We start from the raw sequence: 21,756 nt of genomic DNA, 5'->3' as shown, positions 1-21,756 counted from the left end.
TTAGTTTGGTAAATCTTTTTCCACCCTCTCACCTTAAGGCAATGTTTATTTCTGTGTGTGAGGTGGGTTTCTTGTAAACCACAAATTATCAGGTCTTCCTTTTTAATCCAGTTCACCAATCAATCAATGTCTTTTGATGGGTGAGTCGAGGCCAGTAACATTCAGTGTTAATGTTAATATTGAGAGTTATATGTTGATTATTGCCATTTAGTTGTTTTTGTTGTACAGGGGTTTGTGTGTGCACAATTAATTCTATGCTACTCTGATTATTGGTCTGCACTTCTCTTGAGATTTAATAATGCTCATTCTTTCATGGCTCTGTTTATTTTAATCTTCTGTGTATAGGATTCCTTGAATATCTTCTGGAGTGCTGATGCAGTGGTAATGTATTATTTTAGTTTCTGTTTATCATGGAAAGTTTTTATTTCTCCTTCAATTTTGAATGATACCTTTGCTAGGTAGAGTATCCTAGGATTGAAATTGTTTTCTTCCAGTGCTTGAAATACCTCACTCCATTCCCTTCTTGGTTTTAAGGTTTCTGTTCAAAATTCTGCTGTTATTTTGGTGGGTTTACCTTTGTATGTTATTTGATTTTTCTCTCTTACAGCCTTCAATATTCTTTCCTTGCTCTCTATGATAATTGCTTTAAGTAGAATTTTCTATAGAGAAGTTCTGTGTTGGTTGTATCTGTTCAGTGTCCTAGATACTTCTGTACCTGGATGGCCATCACTTTCTTGAGATTTGGGAAGTTTTCTGCTACCGTTTTGTAGATTATATTTCCTATACCTTTGGCTTGCACCTCTTCTCCTTCTTTGATGCCCATGATTCATGGGTTTGTTTTTGTCGTTGTTGTTGTTATTGGAGTGGCAGAGTGTTCTTGCATATTCCTTTCATAGTTCTGCAGTCTATTCTCTAAATAATCTTCTGTTGTTTCTTTAACATCTATTTTGACTTCAACCTGAAATTTTGTCTTCCACTTGTTCTAGTCTGCAGAAGGGGCTTTCAACTGTATTTTTCATTTGATATAAGGAACTTTTTGTTTCCAGGGTTACTGTTTGATATTTTTTTTGAGACGTTCCATATCTTTGTTAAGTTCCTTTTTCACATCTTGTATTGCCTTATTAATTTCATGTATCTTTTTTAAAAATAATTTTTCTTGGTTTCATTCCAATGCTTGTTGAAATCCTCTTTGAGCTCATTTAGTTGTTTCTGTGTCTTCTCAATTTTTTTATCTGCATTCCCTTAGAATTCATTGATTTGTTATTCTTGTTATCATTATTATGACCTCATAACTTTTGGTTAGGTCATTCGAAATGCTGTCCGTTTTCTGCAGATGTCAGTGCACATTATAGGTACCACATCATGTTACTGCAAAGAATGATTTTGTTCCCTTCTCTTTGTATCATTTCAGGGTGTTATATAATATACATGTATTGCTGTTATGTTTACCTGGATCACGTGGTTATAAAATAATACCAATTTTGCTGCTCCACTGTAATGTTACTATTTTTTCCTTTGATAATAATAAATATGTTACGGGAAATAGTTTAGAAGTGAAAATATCCTGTTTCTTCTCAGATTTTGACCCATCCAGGACTTTTCCAACAAACATCACTTAATAATGATTTATTTCTGGATCCTCTTTTCTGTTCCATTGGTGTATTTGTCTAGTTTTGTGGCAATACTATGCTTTTTTTTGCACTGTGGATCTGTATTATGATTTGAAATCAGGTATTGTGGTACCTTTAGCATTGCTATTTTTGCTCTGGATTACTTTGGCTATTTCAGGTCTTTTGCACTTCCATGTGTATTTTTGGATTGTTTTCTATTACTGTGAAGAATGCCGTTGAGATTTTGATGGGGATTGCTTTGAATTTGTAAATTGCTTTTGGTAATACAGCCATTTTTTTTTGCTAATCCGTGAACACGGAGGCAGAGGGGGGGCATCTTTCTGCTTTCTATGTGTCATCTTTAATTTCTTTCTTTAGTGTCTTATACTTTTCATTACAGAGTTCTTTAACTTCCTTAGTTAGGTTTATTTATAGGTATTTTTGAGGCTATTGTGAAAGGAATTGTTTTCCTAATTTCTTTCTCAGCATTCTAGTTATTTGTGTATAAAAAACTACTTCGTTTTGTATGTAGAGTTATATCCTGCTACTTTGCTGAATGTATTTATCAGATCCTATTTTTATCACCTTTATTTTTTTTCTTGCTTGATTACTCTGGATAAAATTGTAAAGTAGTATATTGACGTATAGAAGAGCGTAGCTCTTGCCTCATTTCTGATTTCAGAGGAAATGCTTTCAATTTTTGCCTAATTAGTAAAGTGTTGACAATACGTTTGTTACCTATACCCTTTATTATGTTGAGGTATGTTGGTTTCTTCCTAGTTTCTTCAGGCTTTTATCATGGAGGGATATTGAATTTTGTCACAGGCTTTTTCTGCTTCTATTTTTGAAATTATTTGATTTTTGTCCCTCATTTGATTTATGTGTTGTATTGCATTTGTTTGCATATGTTAAACCATCTTTGCATCCCCGGAATGAAATCAACTTGATCATGGTGTATAATCTTTTTAATATGTTGTTGAATTCTATTTGCAACTATTTTGTTGAGCATTTTTGCCTCTATGTTCATCAAGGGAATTTATAATTTTCCTTATTTGTTGTGTCCTTATCCAGTTTTGAATTTTTTTGTGGGACTGGGGTTTGAACTCAGGACTTCATACTTGAAAATCAGGCACTCTACTGCTTGGGCCATACTGTCAGTCCTTTATCCAGTTTTGGAATCAGGGTAATACTGGTTTCATAGAATGAGTTTGGTAGTGTTTCTCTCTTATATTTTGTAGAATATTTTAAAGACTATTGGTGCTAGTTCTTCTTCAATGGTCTGATAGAATTCAGCGGTGAATCCATCCTGTTCTAAACTCTTCTTTGTTAGGAGACTCTTCATTACTGCTTCAATCTCATTGACCTGTTATAGGTATGTTAAAGTTTTTTATATCTTCTTGGCTTAATTTTGGTAGGTCACATGAGTATAGTAATTTAACTATTTCTTCTAGATTTTCTAATTTACTGGGATATAAGTTTTTAAAATATCCCCTGATGATTCTCTCATTTTTATTGGTATCTGTTGTAATGTTTCCCTTTTCATCTCTGACTTCATTAATTTGGATCTTCTCTTTCTTTTGGTTAGTTTGGGTAAAAGCTTGTCAATCTTGTTTATCTTTTCAAAGAACTAACTCTTTGCTTTGTTGATTGTATTGTTCTTTTGGTCTCATTTCATTAGTTTCCACCCTGAGCTTTATCATTTATTTTTTCTCTGCTATATTTGGATTTTGCTTGTTCTAAAAGCTTGAGACACATCATTAGGTTTTTTGTGGTCTCTCTGATTTCTTGTTGTAGGCACTAATAGCTATAAGCTTCTTTCTTAGAACTGCCTTAGCTGCATCCTACAGTTTCCGATATGTTGTATTTTAATTTTATTTTAGGAATTTTTAAAAGTCCCTCCCTGATTTCTTCAATGACCCACTGGTCATTTGAAAGTATATTGCTCAATCTCCATGTGTTTGTAGAGTTTCTATAGCTTCTCTTGCTGTTGATATCTAATATTCTATTGTGATCTGATAAAATGCAAGAAAGTATTTCAACTTTCTTGTATTTGCTAAGATTTGCTTTATGGCTTAAATTATGATCTATTTTGGAGAAAGTTCCATGAGCTGCTGAGAAGAATGTGTATTCTGCATCTGTTGGATAGAATATTCTGTTTATGTTTGTTAAGTCCATTTGTTCTATTGGTGCAGTTAAACTCTAAAGTTTCTTTGTTGATTTTTTTTTGTCCAGATGATCCAGTTATTGATGAGAGTGGGATATTAAAGTCACACATTATTGTTGTCTTTAGATCTATCTGTCCCTTTTTTGTCCGGTAGTATTTGTTTTATGAAATTGCATGCACCAATATTTGGGGTATATAAATTACAGTTGTTACATCTCCTCAAATGATTATTCCATTTATAATATATAGTGACCATATTTATATCTTTTGATTAATTTTGGCTTGAAGTCTACTTTTTCAGATACGAGTATAGCTATTCCTGCTTGCTTTCGGTGTCTACTTGCTTGACATACAGTTGTTCATCCTTTCACTCAGGGACAGCAAATGTCCTTGCCTAGAGGTTTTTCCTGAGTGTGTAGGAAAGTGAGAGAAGCAAACAAAACTCTGAGAACCTTCCTGGAGGGGGAGATCTATGCATCAATCTGCCTGCCAATCTCAGGCCTGTTTAAGGAGGAGTTGTCTTTTCTCCACCCATTTATTTATTTGTTCAATTTATATCAGTATGGGCTTATGAGTAATTCTTATACTATGTGTTATAATCAAATTACAGCATTATTTATTTTGTTCCTTGAAGTGTTCTACCTTTGTCTATTGGGAGCCCCTATCAGTTAGTTCTTTGATCTCTCATTATGACCCTATCCTTTTTTTACACTCATTTTCTAGTGCCAAGTTCATCTTGTGTTTTTTCCCACCTATAGCCATGAATTAAACCCATTTCTGTGTCAGCAAGAAGTTTTATGTCCTTTGTTTCCTTGTCGTGCTAGTGTCAAACCCAGGACCTTGTTCATGGTATGCAAGTGCTCTAACACTGGTGCTACATTCCTGGCTTAAACCTATTTCTGCAAGGAGTCATGATTCTTTTACTTGGAGAATTACGTTTAGAAACCAATCATCTTAGTGTATGTTCTTTATTAATGAGGTTTCATTGCTGTTAGTCCTTCTTCACTGACAGAGGTAGGAAATATATTGTATGCATATTCCAATCCTTATAGAAACATGTATACTCATTTCTGTACTTACTTCTGTGTATAGACACACAGAGCCAGGAACTCACACTAATGCTTTTGATTCCAACCTATTCTAGCCTTATCTGTAAATTCCTTCTCTGACCTGGCTTTCATAATGTATGGTATGCTTACTTACTTTTTCATTCTTAGTGAGTATATAGATAGTTTCAGAATTGCTAACCAATACCTCTGACAGAAGTAGATTTATTAAGTTCTATTTGTGTACAATTCTTTCTGTCTTTAGCCTTAGAGAATACAGTTCAAATACTTTTATATAGTTAAAATACTGTTTTTCAAAGTTTCCTGGCTTAAATATTTTCATCCTCACTTCTTCAGGGTTGTTAAAATATTTATTTGCAACACAGTTAATTCATTACTGCTTTTATTGACTTTGAGCCCTCCCATATCCTGGTTGATTTTAATTGTTTAAAATTATCTGTTGGTATCCACAGGAAATTGATTCAAATTTCCATCCAAAACCCATGGATGCTCAAGTTCCTTATATTAAGTGGTGAATTATTTGTGTGTAATGTACACAAATTCTCACATACAGTAGACCCTTGATACTTACAGGTATATGATTCCAAGGAGACTGCTGTTGAATAAAAACTGCAAATACTCAGGTTGCATACAGTTTGGTACTGAAATGCAAGTACTTGGTTCATTTTTTTCCATAACACTACCCACCTTCCCCTAAAGAAATGCTGCCTTTCAACAAATCTACAATTTTTACTTCATCACTTAAGTTAAGCATATTATGTGTCCTTTTTTGGCTTGGGAGGATTATCATAACTTTTATCTTGCTTTGCAGGCACCACTTGTTTTTAGAGAGGCAGATGTTCACAAAAATAAGTGCAGGGAAACACGCAGAAAATCACATGATGATTCAAACATAACTGACGAAAATGTGGGAATGACTGAGAGCTTCTCTGCATCAACTGAGCTGCCTAATGCATGTGCAGGAATTTTAATTTTTTTAAAATTTCTTTTTCTTGTGGTCCTGGGGCTTGAACTCAGGGCCACACCTTGGGCCACTCCACCAGCCCTTTTTTGTGATGAGTATTTTTGAGATAGGGTCTCGCAAACTATTTACCTAAGCTGGCTTTGAACCCCGATCTTTCTGATCTCAGCCTCCTGAGTAGCTAGGATTGCAGGCTCACGTGAGCCACCAGTGTCTGGCTTGAAATTTCTTTTGATTCTTTTTTTTTGGTGGGACTGGGGTTTGAATTCAGGGCTTCGTGTTTGCAAAGCAGGCACTGTATTGTTTGAACCACACCTCTAGTCGCTCTTTTGCCTTTTTTAATGTATTATTTTTGGTCACTTTTGGTCAAAACCACATGTGATAAATTCATGAATAAGGAGGACTTACTGTATTTAAATTATCTGCAGATGACTTTTTTTTTGGTGGCAGTGGGGTTTCAACTGAGGGCCTTCTGCTTGCTAAGTAAGTGCTCTACCACTTGAGCCAAGCCCCCAGCTCATTTTTCCTTAGTTGTTTTTCAGATAACATCTCACATTTTTATTCCAGCTAATCTCATAATGCAACCCTCCTAGTTATGCCCCCCACATAACTGGAATTATAAATTTGTATCACCATGCCCGGCATGTTTGTTGAGATGGGATCTTGGTAATTTTTTTTGCCTGGGCTGGCCTCAAAACATGATCCTTCTGATCTTCACCTCTCAAGTAGCTGGGATTACAGACCATCACACCTGGGTTCTAGATTACTTATAATACCTAATAAAATGAGTGCTATGTCAATAATTGGGAATAATGACAAGTAAAAAGCCTAAAAATGTTTCATATACACACAATTACTTTTGAGTATTTTCTGTAGGCAGTGGGTTGAATCCTTGGGTGTATGACCTACAGATACAGAAGACCAACTGCATTTATATTTTAGATAAGTGAGCTGTTACTATGATTCAGAGAGTCAGAGCTATACACAAACATATATTCGTAAAAGTGTCCCTCATTTTTCATTTCTTCTAGCCTGTTTCTATTTCCCATTTCTTTATGCTTCTTTCCCATCCTTTCCTTATACAGATAACCAAGCTCTTCAGTTTCTATCCTACTCTCCCCTGTGTTATTTCACACAAAGGAAAGATACATGTTTTCTTTTTTTAAATCAGGTTATAGTGTTGTACAGGGGAGATTCATTGGGCCAATTCTGATAGGCTTACATTGTACCCCTGACCCCTCCCCACCCCACTTAAAGCAATTGCAAGAGGTTTCATTGTTCTATTTTGCATAGAACATATTTTCTTATATTGCCTTCTTACATGCTATCATACATATTCCTTTCTACTTTGCTTTTTTTCAGTTAATAGCACGTTTTAAATTATTCTCTACTGTTTCCTAGAGATTTCCATCATTCTTTGTTCACAGCTGCATCAGAAACTGTTGTATGGCTGTACAATACTTAATATTCAGCCATTCACCTATGTATGGGCTTTTAAATTGTTTCCAACATTTTTAAGTTGTACGTAATGTTTCCATGAATATTCTTGGGCATAAATACTTTTTATTAGCAGAAATATATCTTCATGGTATGTTTTTAGTTATGAGATCATTGGGTCAAAAGGTAAGAGCATATGTAATTCTGTTAGACATTTCCATATTTTTCTATGGAAGTCTTATACTATTTTTCATTTTCATTAGCAATGTATAAGAGTGATTGTTTCCCCACAGCCTTACTAACCATATATTTCCTTACATTTTTAAACTTTTGCCTATGTGTTACATGAGAAATGTATATTGTCTTTCATTTATATAATTATCACTAAGTTTTGACATTTCTCATTTCTTTGTGGTCCATATTTTTATATTTTGTGTAAATTATCAGTTCATATCTTTTCCCATTTTATACCAAATTTTTGGTTCTTTGTCCCTCATTTTTGTAGTTGCATATATATTTAGAATATCTACTTGTCTGAGATATATAACTGCTAATATATTATCCCAGTTTGTCAGTTACCTTTTGATTTATTTATGACACATTTTGCCATACTTTCTTCTATTTGTACATGGTCACACTCCATATTCTTTTCTTTTATTGACTCTGTGATTTGAGTCATAGTTATGAAGCCATTCTCTACCCTAAGGTTAATGAATTCTGCCATGTTCTCTTCAAGAACATATATGGTTTAATTTTATTTATTTACCATATTATAGTTGCACAGGGGCATACATGTGACATTTACATGTGTGCTTACAATATATCTTAATTAGATTCACCCCCTTCATCTTTCAACTTCATTCCCCTTTCCCCGCTCCTTAGAACAATTTCAACAGGTTTCATTGTTCTATGTGTAGCTCCCAAACCAATTTTCAGTTCATTCTTGTACATAGCATGCTATATAGTTCTTCTTTAATTTTGTTCCAAGTTTTTGAATTCTTCCAGAACCATTTTGGTCTAGTTATTTTAAATACCATCTTTATCATATACTCAGTTCCATAGGTACTTAGTTGTTTCTAGGTTTTTTATTCGTTCTACTGGGCTATTTGTCTGTTCTTGCACCAGTAACACAATGCTGTAAGTAAAGAGCTTTTGTAGTATGCGTTAAAGTCTGATATCATAAGTCCCCTCTCATATGTTTTCTGTTCACTTGTTTTCTAGCTATATTTGCGTATATTTTTATATGTGAACTTTAATTCTCAAGTTGTTTAACTCCATAAAATATTTGCAGAAATTTTAAAAATTGAGTTACAGTTTTACATTAGCTTAGGGAGAACTGACATCATTTTAATGTTAACTTTTCAGGGACAAAAATCAAAGTGGAGTAGCATTGGTTCAGGGCACTTAAAATGGACTCTGGGAGCCTTGTTAAACCAAATTTCAGTCACGCACACAACTGAACTTCTGAACTAAGCTGTTTGCACATATTCATCCAGGTACACGCTAAGCTTGTCAACTGGCATGAATTACAAATTCTGGAATTAAATTTACCTTTGTAAAAGTTTGTGAAACCACCCCCTTGCTTCCAGAGAGACTGTCAATCCCTTTCTTATAAGGCAGTTTGACTTTTGTTGCACATACAATAATCATATTTCTTAACAATGAGATACAACTAGCCCCGCTTGCATTTTAAGCTACAAAACAGCCCATCTTTTAAAACCTTGGAGTACATTTTCAAAATGGCTTGAATTTTGTGTCTCCCTGATTACAATTCTAATAAACCTCAAGCGAATGTAATTCTTTTTCCTTCTTGAGTAGGTTGATTTTATCTTCTTGAGTAGGTTGACAAGTTATCCTATCCAAGTGCAGTGTTTTAGTGTTCTTGGACTGATGTAACAAAATCCCATCGACTAGGTGTCTGATAACAGAAATTTTGCTCTCTGATTATTTTAATAATTTTGTTTGGCATTTTTCTTCATTTTGCTCATGCTCATTTGTATTATACTGTGTTGCTTTACAAGACTTCTAGGTTAATGGTGCTATTTTCTATCAGTAAAGCAAGGTCCAGTTCTTTTAGCCTCTTTGTTTTTATGGTAGACAGAAAAGTTATTGGCGCTCTGATTTTGTGTTTCTCTTAGGTCTTACCAGGTTCTTAATTTCTCCCTTTTGTATCTTTTCCCTATCATTACCAAAGTGCCAAAGGATGTTTTTCTCATGCTTATTACCTTTACTCTTCCCTAGAAGCTATGTGTTTCAAAAACAATTTTAAATCACTCCTATCGTTTTTTGATGTTATTTATTTATTAACACATATTAATTGTACATATTAATGTAATACAGTGTGGTATTTCCATACAGAGTACATTGATCATACCCAACCATCCTTCTTCCACCTCCCTCCCAAACCCTAATACCTTTCCCAGACCTTAGTAATATGGGTCTGTTTTATAGTCTTCAACATGAGAGAAAACATGTGGTTTTAAATTAGGTATATTTTGGAATCCTTTCCCTACACCGTAGTCCCTTCCTTTATCCTCCAGAACATATTTTTGGTTTTTCAGGCTTATTCAAGTTCTAGTCTTTCTGGCTATAATTTTAGATCAGGTTTAAGCCCCTCACCGTCTTCTATCCTGTGTATCTCTTGCAAATTTTAGTGTCTTTGCTTACCCCATAGTCTAGTGATAAGAGTGGGACAGATCATTTTCTCGGAGTTCATTTTCTTCCCTCACAATTATTTTGAAATTTTGACATTTTATGTTTCCAAGTAATGCTAAAAGTACGGCTTTTGTGTAGATTTTCACTTTCTTTCTTGTTAGTTTATATTCTTTTGAAATGAAATATTGGTAGGGAGGTAGCTAAGTGATCAACATTGTCTTCTGTTAACTTACTACTGATTTCTAATGGCATTTTATCAAATATAAATGGATTTGTCACCATGGTCTGGTAGGAGGCCTAAAGAGGTCCCCAGTGAGTGTTGGCCTCAAGTCAATTCCTAGCTCCTGTAATTCCTTGTCTTTCCATTACAGAAAAGAATTTCAGCACCAAGACATGAGCATAGTTAATGAGATTGCCAGAGGTTTATTTAGCAAAGCATGTGAGAAAGACACTCCAATAGATAGAATGTCAGCATTAAAGGTAACACACTTTGCTGGTCTAACACTTGGAGTTTATGCTGGAAAAGTGTGTTGGAAACTTGGTTTAAAGATTCCTTAGGATAAATGTTCTTCATTGTTCTAGGCACCTGGTACATCTCAATCATTTCTGTTACCATAACAATTTGGCATTATCACTTGGGCCCTGAGACAATTAAGTCTGATAAGCTATCTTAAGGTTCTTTTGGCATAGATGTCTGCTTTCTGCAACTTTTAATGAGCAGCTCCTACATCAAAGAAGCTAAGGAGAGACTGTACAGGAGGTTTTCTCAACATGCATATTTTTCTTGAAGATAAGCTTGCCTAGTTCCCAGGGCGTGTTAATCATCATGAGCAAAGTTATAGGGAGAGGACTGCCTTTGTACTATGCTGCAGTTCAGTGGGGTAAGTGTGTAAAAAAGAAGATGCATGCCAGCTCATAATTTATTCATTAATACAATATTTCATTACCCATCTGTTGATTCCCATGCCTTGATGCCTCTAATTTAGTCTGCCTCATAGTCACACACATATTTGTATACGTATATATGTATATACAAACAGACACTTATACACACAGGCCAGTTTCTAGTCTATGTCCATAGTAGAATTCTCTAGAGGTGGCTGTCTGATTCACCACGTATTTACTTATTAAGTGTTTTGTCTTTTGATAACTTTGGTGACAAGTAAGAGATTGTGGATGTCTTGTGAGGATTTCTAAATGTTTCTTACCCTGATGTAGGTTCATTAATATGGACCAAACGGAGATACCCACACTGCTGGACCTCGCTATACAGAATCTGATGGTTAACGAGCCTGTATTAATCCATGCCCTTGAGGAGATCCCAAGAGAGCTCTTTATTCCATTGTTCATTGCTGCCTTCTCTGGTGAACGTAAGAACATACTGAAGGCAATAGTGAGTACTTGGCCCTTTCGCTGTCTCCATGTTGGGACACTGAGAGTACAGGAGCCACACTGTGAAGTTTTAGAAGCCATGATTGATGGTCTTCAGATCCTTCCTGTCCAGAACTCTTCTACTCGGTAAGACTATGTGCAATGGAGACATGTGAGTCAGCAGGAGATTTTGCTGGTGCCTGATATGAGAGAGGGCATATTATTTTCCAGAGGTAGTTAATGGTAAATGCTGAAGGTCTCTGTGAGGCTGTTGGTTCATTTGGGGGGAGTCCTACTAAACACTTTTAATGTCTTACAGAGTTTATTATGTAATAGGGGTAATTGGGGATACTACTGATGGATTTATATATTGGGTATTTTTACATAGAAGAAGGACATTAACACTAGGGAGGATAGAATAAAGGATGGAGAATATAATGAAAACTATTGGATTTGTATGGGGAAGATTTGGCATACAGTATATGCAGTGAAGACCAAGTTAAAAGGGTTGTGCCACTGCCTCTCATCATTGATCCTGTTGAGTTACATTAAAATCTGCTACCTCTCAGATATACTATCTATTCTTTCCCTACAGGGCTCCCAAACTGAGGGTTCTAGATTTAAGGCAGGATGCAGACTGCAGGACCACATGTACTGACATCTCAAGCAAATTCCCTTTCTGCTTTCAGTCCTGTATTTACTCCCAGCAGTCTATCTTAAAAATTCAAGAAGCCTGTAACAATATTGCAAATTCAGAGTCTCAGCCTCAGTCATCCAGGAAGCCTATGGAATTATTTGTAGACCTTTACTTCGATGGTACCTTGAGATCAAGGAAATTTCTTTCTGTGCTTCTGAATAAAGTTGAGCAGAGCTTTGGATCCTTGCACCTCTGCTGTAGAGATTTGCAAATTAGTAAAACATCTGACTACAAAAGTACCCTAAAGTTTCTGGATCTGGTATGCACTGATCACCTGGGAATTGATCAGGCTTATCTGAGTGAAGTCTCCACTCTTTTGGCTCAGATGATCCACCTGGATAGCCTTAGTCTGTCTAGAATCATTTTTAGATCTTGTAAAGGGAAAAACTTTAGAAATTTTCTCACCCATCTTGGGCAGATGGACAACCTCGAGGAGCTCAGCTTATCTTTCTTCTCCATCAGAGACCAGCTAAACAAACTGCTCAGGTAAGGGGTTGGGTAGGTACATGAGGTTATCTGAACTCCCTGTTGTTAAGGTATGAGAACAACCATTCTTATGTATTCCAAAGCTCCTTGTAACCTATTTTTCCTTCCACCTCAGCATCAGTACTGCTAGGAGTGTGAAACTAGTCAGGCTAGAGAGTGTCTTTCTTATAGTGAGGAGAAAGATGGTTAGAAAAAATGAACTGTGGTCATTCATTTAATCAGCCAACTACATGTAGACAGAATAAGTCCATAAACATTGGTGGAAAAAGACACAGTACTTCTCCAGCCTTCTAGAGAGGAAGGGGAGATGTTCAGATGGAGAAAGGTTTTATGTTGTAGCACTGAAACACATACTCGTGGGTCTGACCACAATAGTTAGTACTGTCAGATCATTTCACTCATGTGTTTTCTCTAAGGCTTAGGACCTGAGTGAAGAAAGTCATTTAGGGATTGGTCAAAGGGAATCGTTAGTTGACTGCGTTCCTTGATCTATCTTCACCAAATAAGTGAATTAGATCCATGATTGTTTATATTGTATGTACTAAGTGGGATAAATTTTTTTCACTTACTCTTTTTCACAACCCTATATAATAATTGATATTGTGTATATTCTAAAGATTTTTAAAAACTGTATCTCAGAATAGAAAAATAACTTTCCTAAGGTTCCAAATCTTTAAGTAATTCTGCAGCCTACATTGCTAACTGCTGTTGCAATATATTTACAAGATAGTTTATTCTAGAGTCATGGGTCCCTATAATCCAGGTTTTCTTATCCTGGTCCAATACTTATTCTTTAAAAGTACCTTTCTTTTTTCTCTACAGAGTCCTGCCACCTGAATTGGATTTCCTGTATCTGACTTTCTGTGAACTTTCTCACAAAGACTTCATTTCCTTGTCCCAGAGCCTTCAGGCAAACCACTTAAAGCTGTTGAATCTCAGTAACACTCAGATATCTTGGGAATATTCTGAGCCATTTGTGACTCTTCTGGAGAATCTCTCAGGTACCCTGCAACATCTAGAGATAGATAGTTGCCTTATAACAGATTCTACTCTTTCTGCTGTCATTCCAACCCTAAGCCGTTGTTCCCACCTCCGTGTCCTTAGCTTTGCCTCTAATCCCATTACCATGCCTGTTCTCAAGCATCTTTTACAGCAGTTAACACCTTTGATGGAGCTGAAGTATGTAATTTATCCTGTACCTGTACACTGCTATGAGCAATGGAATTCTCATGACACTTTAAACCAGCAGAAGCTTGCTGAAGTGAAAGCACAATTGAAGGGGATGCTACAGGCAGCACAGCGGGAAGACATGAACTGGACCATGTGTTCTGAATGATTTTCATGGTACAAATAGTTGTTTCAACACTGATGTGGGGTTTTTAAAGCACTAGGTGTTCTTGCCTGAAGCCCGGAGAAATCATATATATATATATATATATATATATATATATATATAATTCTATTGTTCCAGGAAACCGTGTGTTAAAAAGTTTGGATATGTAACTGATCTCTATAAAAAGAACTCTAAGAAGAAACTAGAGGACTTGGAGAGGTTCCGTGGGTCTCTTGTCTATTGTTATATACATCCTCTTTCTTGTTACTGACCCCAGTGTTACATATGTGATGTGAAATGGTATACCATTTCCCTGTCCATACTAATTGGTTCACTTACAGGTACTTGACCCAAGTCAATTGAAACATTTCCTTGATGTTTTTGTGGAGTGGGCAGTGGTTATTGAAGGAAATAATTTTATCCTCTGAATTACTTTAAACTTCTTATATTTCAGGTTGCCATAGTTTGCTTATGAGAAACCATCTGTAATTAAAAGGGGGGAAAACTATGTCAACCACCTACTGTATGTTGCAACCTCCTTTCCTAGGTTTCAGACCTTTAGGCACAGTTGTATTTTATTTCATATACATTAACCAAGGATCTGTTATGAGGTACTGTTCCAGGTACTGAAAATGAGAAGGAAAATAAGATAAGGTCCTTGCCTCAATCCACTCAGAGTACAAATGTTCCTACGATTTATCTGTTCCTACACTCCTTCTTGGGTCACTTTTGAAAGTTACTTAACCCTCCTGTACCCAAGATTTTATTTTCTCTTTTCCTTTTATATGTTGTGTTCAATATAAACTGGCGTCCATACTGTTGGATAGCTTCTCAGCACTTAGGACATAGCTTAAATGTTATCTCCACAAAAAGCTTTTCTCTTACTTCCTGTGTTAGTTAGCTATCTGTCACTATGCTAAATACCCAAGATAATAAACTTATAAGGAGGAAATACTTAGTTTGGCTACCAGTTTCTGAGGTTTCAGTCCTTCCTTGCTTGGCCCCATCACTTTAGGCCTGTGATGAGGCAGATCATCATGGTAGGAAGTCCATGGCAGAGCAGAACTGCTTACTTCATGGTGACCAGAAAGCAGAGAAAAGGGAAGAGGATGCAGTCCTAATATTCCCTTCACTGACATGCCTGCAGTGACCTACTTTATCCAGCTAGGATCCACCCCTAAAGTTTCCACCACCTCCCAATATCACCATCTGTTGGGAACCAAGTCTTTTTTGCATGAGCTTTTGTGGATATCAAGATCCCTTACTTCCCCTAGTTCTCTTACTTTATTATCAGTTATTCTTTTTTAATGCACCATGTACCTCTCCTTCATGGTATAAGTCATTCTGTATGTACTTGCTCCTTTTCTACTAGAATTTCCCTGTATACCATAGCCACATGTGTCTATTGAGCCCTAGAAATTTGACCACTCCAAAATGTGATGTTCTATAAACATAAAAGGCACATTGCATATAGAAGACTTAGGAAGAAGCAAAGGATATAAAATAAGTAATAGTTACTCTTTGTTTACATGTTGAAACAATAGTATAATATATTTCAAAGACAAAAAGGATTTAAAATTAATTGTTCTGATCACATATTGAAATGTCAACATTACTGTATTTCAATGACTTAGTAACAAAAAAGAATTGAAAATAAGTAGTAATATGTGTATAGTGTTTTCTTGTTGAAATTGAAACAGACTGCATTTTAAAGCAGTAAAGGAGGAAAGTGTAAAAGTAATTAATAATATGTTTATATTGCTTTGATGTTGAAATGATAACATACTGCATTTCAGACTGACTTAGTAAAAACAGAATTAAAAGGCCAGACATGGTGGTTCATGCCTATAATCCCAGCTATTTGGGAGGTAGAGGTAGGAGGATCCTAGTCCAAAGGTGGGCCTAGACAAAAGGGAGACCCTACATGAAAAATAAAGAAAAGGGGCTGGAGGTATGGTTCAAGTGGTAGAGTGCTTGCCTAGCAAGCACAAGGCCCTGAGTTCAATTCCTAGTACCACCAAAAAAAATTAAAATTAACTGAATTTTGTTCTTGTTGTTTGCACATTGAAATATCAAGCAATAGTCTTAGAGAAAGGAAGAAAATAATTAACTAGCAAAATAATAATGTGTTTTCATGTCACTATAATAAACTACATTATAATAAATAATAAATGCTATGTTATCATAATAAATTACATTTCCAACTTAGAAAGATAAGTATGTTAAAATAACATAACTTACGTCTAGTATTTTATTGGTAAAACATAACGTTTCAAAGACATAGGAAAAAAGAATACAAAATTAATAATTTGTTCCTATTTTTCATATTGTTGTGTTTTGCAATAATAATGCACAGTTCCAAAGACCAGTTAAAATGTGAAATTACTAATTCTTGGCATTTTGTATTAAGATATGTTATTAAAATTAAATTTACCTGTTGTTTTTAACATTCTTTTGGTTTTTACTTTTTCCAGTGTGGTTCTTACTATACATTGTCTGCATAACCTCAGTTCCCTTGCTCTCTGAATTCCAGTTCTGATCAGTAAATGTGAAACAATAGCAGGAATTTGGGAGGAGGCAAATGGGGAGAGAGTAGAGTATTTTCTACTCTACCCCCATCCTGCTTTGGTGCCATGGTTCTGTCAGTGGTTCCACATCCTGAAGTGAAAACTAGAGCACTAATAAAGGGATAATTAGAAATTCTATTGGTGTGGTATTGAAAACATGAGTAACATGTTTATAAATTTTACTATAAGAATGGTGGCTCCCAATTCTTTGATTTCAGCAGATTATAAATTTAATCTAAGTAACATGTCAACTAGGGGTTGCTTAAAAATAATTTTAAGGACATAATATCCAAAAAATTGTCTTATTTCTACAACAAAAGTCCTCTATTGCTATTTGTTAGGGCAACAAACACAGACTGACATAAGTCCAGGAATTTTGCTTCCTCGGGAAGCCAGATTCTATAGGACTCATTTAAAAAAGTAATTCATTAGGAGCCTGGTACTGCTACATTTCCTATTAGAGTGATAAAAATAGAATAAAGGGGCAGGCGTGTGGCTCAGTGGCAGAGCACTTGCCTAGCATGTGCCATGCCCTGAGTTTAATCATGAATACTGCAAATTATATATACATATATATATATATATATATATATATATATAGAGAGAGAGAGAGAGAGAGAGAGAGAGAGAGAGAGGAGTAAGAGTCTTAAGGTAAAGGAAGCTCAGAGTAAAGAGTTCTACTGTCACCTAAACTGTAATTACCTGGAAAGACATAATTCCCACCCTATCAAGGAGAAAAGGCCAAATGAACTACACAAGTATAGTTTTACATTAACCCATCAGAGAGCTGAAGTAGGCTGAATTCTAAGGGTTGGATCTCTCCAGGGGGAGACTGGATTCATATACCTGTGACTTAACATGAGAAGAAGCACTAGCCACTATACACATGGGTTAACTGAATATTTTAATGAATTGCTAAAGATTATGTAAGGGCTACTGTGACAGTAGAAAACCCTGGGAGTGCCAGACACCGGGGGTTCACACTTACTTTCAGGCTTTTTCCCATGGACCTCTATTATATGCTTACAAGATAGATTGGGAACAGAGTGGGGGATCAGAGAGACCCTGGGTGGTACAAGCCTACAGAAGAAAATAGGTCACTGTGGCAGAAAAATCACAAGCCCCCAATCTCTGCCTGAACTCTTCCTTGATAGGAATCAAAAATACTGAGTGAACTCTGTTACCTACAAATCACAAGTAAACATGAGTTGAATGGGAAAGTTAGAAGAAAATAAACCTATCATGAGGAAAATGACCAGAAAGACTAATGGGCCATTTTTTTAGCATTGCAGAATTCCTATTCCTATGCAACCAAAGAGGTAGAGGCAGGGGAAACTCTCTCTCTCTCTCTCTCTCTCTCTCTCTCTCTCTCCCCCTCTCTCTCTTTCACACACGCACACACACACACAAAGCAGTTTGGCTGAGAAGATACCCTTAGAAACCCTCCCCCCCACCACATACACACACACACACACACACACAAATAAAGCAGTTTGGCTGAGAAGATACCCTCAGAAACCCTCCCCCCCGCCACACACACGCATAGTATGCTTAAGATTGAGCCTGAACCAAGTGACTACAGAAAAACTCTGCCTACCAACATCAAGCTAATAAGAACCTCATATAAAGCAGAAGTTTACTACTGGGAGAGATGTAAAAAAAGAAACAGACCCTGTCTGTGGTAGACATGCAGGGATTGTTGAAGGTAGAGGATGGAATAGGAACATTAAAAGTAAAAGCTTGTAGCCTGGGCATGGTGGCACCTATAATCCCAGCACTAAGGATACTGAGGCAGAAGGATCACGAGTCTGGAGTCATTTCTCAATGAGTATTTAACATTTACGCAGACATTCTGTACTGGAGCATATTATAAGGATTTTTTTTAGTCAACAGTCTTAGAAGAGTCATTGTTTTCCTCTAAGGCAAAGGGAAGATTTGTTTGTTGCCCCTTGAGGAAAAAAATACTCATAATTGCTAGTAGTTTCTTTATAAAAGATTGGGGTTTCCTAAACTCAGGTTTCCTCATCTGTGATGCAAACCACTGTGTGCACAGCTTTCACCTGAGACACTCGACATGACATGACTGGAACTCGAAGGAGGGGAAACAAACACAAATATAAATAACCTTCTGCTTGCTGTGCTAAGTAATAAAGTTCTGACCCAGAACTCTCATGTCTTCTGCCAGAATCTATGAGACTCTAGCATACTAACTTTTAACCTGTAGGTAGAATAGAAATCACACACTCCTCAGAGTTCTTAATAGCTTTAATGATGAAGATGAGATGTTGACAAGGACATAGATTTCTGAAAGAACACAGGGAAAGGGCCATTGTCATGAGTTAGAGAATGTGAGAAAGCTCCCCAGAATCAAGTGGTGATTGTTCTTACTCAAAGCGGTAATTTTTAGTGAATCTAAGCTGTCTTACCTATTCATGAATGCACAGAGGCTGAGTGGCAGAGATAGGGTTAAGACAAGCTTCAGTGAATGATTCTTTGGTTGCTGCTCTCCTCTGGAGGAGAGGAGGAAGGGACATCATGATGATGATGGGACAGCATGGAGCCCTGAAGGCCCATTTAAGGGGAAATATGACTGTAGCTATGGAGTCAATAAGCTCCGAAGTTAAATTAGTTGGTGTAAGCAAGGAAGATATAAGAACTTCGGATGAATCTAAAACAGAAGTTCATATGCCAAGCTTGGGCCACCACAAGCAAGTTGAAAATAAAAATACAAAGCCTTGCTTACTGGTGGGTTGTTACTCTCATTTTTCCTCACTGCCACTCCTTTTGTCCCTTCTCAACTGCAATCTCAGATTATTAATGAAAATTTTGAGTGTTCTGAGAAACTTTGAGGTAGGAAGGGACTCAAACTATTTTTAATGTGGTAAAGTATATCATAATGTAAAGTTTACATTTTAATCATTTCCGAGTGTACAATTCAATGGCAGTAAGAACATTTACATTGTTGTGAAACACACCACTATTCATATCCAGAATGTGTTCTTTATTCCCAACTGAAATTCTGCCAATTAAACAATAGCTTCTAATAGCCTCCTCTCCTGATTCCCAGATAATTACTATCCTACTTTGTCCATTAATTTTATTATTTGAAGTACCTCATATAAAAGGAATAATAAATTTATGTTTTTGTGTCAATCTCATTTCTGTAGCATAGTATTTTCAAGGTTTATTCATGTACCATGTAATGAATAGCATATCTACATATAATATATATGTGTATATATGCCATATTTTGTTTACCTATTCATCCATAAATGGAAATTTGGTTATTTATATCTTTTGGCTATTATGAATAATGCTGCTTATGAGTATAGTCATGCAAATACCTATTCAATTCCCTGCTTTTAATACTTTTTAATATATAACTAAATGTGGAATTATTGGATCCCGGGGTAATTCTATATTGAATTTTTTCATTAATTGGGACACTTTGCTCCACAGTGGATGTAGCTTTTAAAAATTCCTGTCATCAAACATAAGGGCATCATTTTCTTTACCTTGTTATCAACACTTTCTTTTCCTTTTTTAAAAAAGATAACAGTCATCCTAATGAGTGTGAAGTAGTATGTCATTGTACTTTTGTTTGTATTTCCCTAATGGTTAAATATGTTCAACATCTTCCATGTGTCTTTTGTACATCTGTGTCTTCTTTGGAGAAGTGTCTTTTGCCCATTTTTAACTGGTTTTTGTTGTTGAGTTGTAGGAGATCTTTATATGTTTCTACATACCAATACACTGTCAGATATATAACTTGCAAGTGCTTTAACCCATACTATTGGTTGCTGTTCAGTCTGTTGATATTACCTTTTGATACAAGAATTTTTAATACTATTCATGTCCAACTTATCCTTTTTTATGTCTTGTTGACTCTGCTTTTGGTATCCTATTCATAAAAATTTTGTTAAATCCAATGTCACGAAACTTTCCCCTTATGTTTTCTTCTAAGAGATTTAAAATTTTCAGCTATTACACTTGGATTTTTATCTACTTTGAATTAATTTATGTAGTTGGTATAAGGTAAAAGTCTATCCTCATTCCTCCGCATATGCATATCCAGTGTTCTCTGCATCATTTGTTGACAAGACTGCCCTATCCTCAGTAAATTGTCATGGCACCATTGTTAAAAATCATTTGACCATACACAGCAAAAATTTGTTTCTGAACTGTTCTATACTATCCTATCCTACCCATTTACATAGCTGTCTTCCATTTTTATAACTTTTTGTATAACTCATAAAATAGTGCTTCTATAAAAATTCACACAATGTTGCTAGAGAGCATACAATTTCCAAAAATGTCCTGGGTTTTGTTGCATTCAGTTTTCTAAGGATACACTGAAATCAATGGTAAAATGAAGACAATATGTGATACTTCATTATCTTTGAGAAAACTGTTCTCCTTGTTTGTCTCCTCACAGTGTTAGCTCTGATATCCACTTTGTGTAGGGTCTGCTTTTACTAGAATGTCAGAAAAATATTAAGATTTGGTCTATAAGCGGCAAAGTACTTCCAAACAGCAGCAGCAGCCCCTGAGCCCCACCCCCACTTACAGATCGCCCAGCTCCACTGCCAGCCAGGGTGAGGGCTCCTCGTATGCAAGAAGCAGACCTTTAGGGGGAGAGGTGGAAGCTGAAGCCATCTCTATAGGAACCCAAGAAGTCATGTTGTGGTGTGGTCAGACTAATATTCTTACCATTGAAATGGCCAGTCTGGTCACCATTAAGTACATCCTATTGGTTGATGATTGCTGCTGCTATGCCCCTCCCCTCCATCTTGAAGATTTAAGGCCATGCTGAAGGGGAGGGGCACTAATGACACTAGACAGGGCTTTATTCCCTGTCAAAGTTTGTCATCATGTAGACACATGGGCACGTGAACTGAAGCAGGATTCAAACACTTTGTACATTTATGACTATCTTCATACCTTCTTTAACACTTACTAACAGAGAAAACCCTGACCACTACCACCTACTGTGATTTACTATTCTACCTAAAAACAGAATGTGTCTGTGCTCATTCTTTAAGAGTCCTCAGATATGAGGCAAAAAGTAAAAGCACAAGTAAAAAAGAATTTAGATGGGGATAAGGGGGTTGCCAACAGATTTTGCAGAACACATTAAATTGTGAAAAAAAGTAAGTATTTTGTACTTTTATTGCTTCATGCAAAAAAAAACCATGCTCACTGGAGCCACCTATATGGATGGAGAAGTGAGGACAGCATACAGACAGAACACAGTCCGGAGGGACAGGAAACAGCTCTCAGAATGTGTCCACCTCACTTCACTGGAAAGGACTGCAGGATTTGGGGAGAAGCCCTACATGGGAAATGTGTTAAGCAAACCACTAAAACACAGTTTCCAAAATTTTAACGAATTCTAGCTTACAAAGATA

The 21,756-nt window shown here is 36.1% G+C and overlaps 1 protein-coding gene across 1 annotated transcript; it reads left to right on the top strand.

Moving 5' to 3' along the window:
• The first annotated feature begins 11,122 nt into the window (after positions 1–11,122).
• LOC109680829 (melanoma antigen preferentially expressed in tumors-like) lies at positions 11,123–13,784 on the top strand. Its single transcript, XM_020155507.1, has 3 exons — positions 11,123–11,412; positions 11,861–12,448; positions 13,271–13,784. The coding sequence occupies exons 1-3, from the start codon at positions 11,123–11,125 to the stop codon at positions 13,782–13,784; spliced, it is 1,392 nt and encodes a 463-aa protein (XP_020011096.1).
• Positions 13,785–21,756: the final 7,972 nt, after the last annotated feature.

The sequence above is a fragment of the Castor canadensis genome, chromosome X (genome assembly GCF_047511655.1).
Source record: "Castor canadensis chromosome X, mCasCan1.hap1v2, whole genome shotgun sequence".
NCBI lineage: Eukaryota > Metazoa > Chordata > Mammalia > Rodentia > Castoridae > Castor > Castor canadensis.
This window is presented reverse-complemented; position numbering and strand designations above follow the sequence as displayed.

Excerpts from the sequence above, each read along its gene's own strand:
- LOC109680829 (XM_020155507.1), top strand. The coding sequence starts at position 11,123 with ATGGACCAAACGGAGATACCCACACTGCTGGACCTCGCTATACAGAAT. Across the intron at positions 11,413-11,860 it reads GTCCAGAACTCTTCTACTCG|GGCTCCCAAACTGAGGGTTC; the intron begins GTAAGACTATGT and ends CTTTCCCTACAG. Across the intron at positions 12,449-13,270 it reads CAGCTAAACAAACTGCTCAG|AGTCCTGCCACCTGAATTGG; the intron begins GTAAGGGGTTGG and ends TTTTCTCTACAG.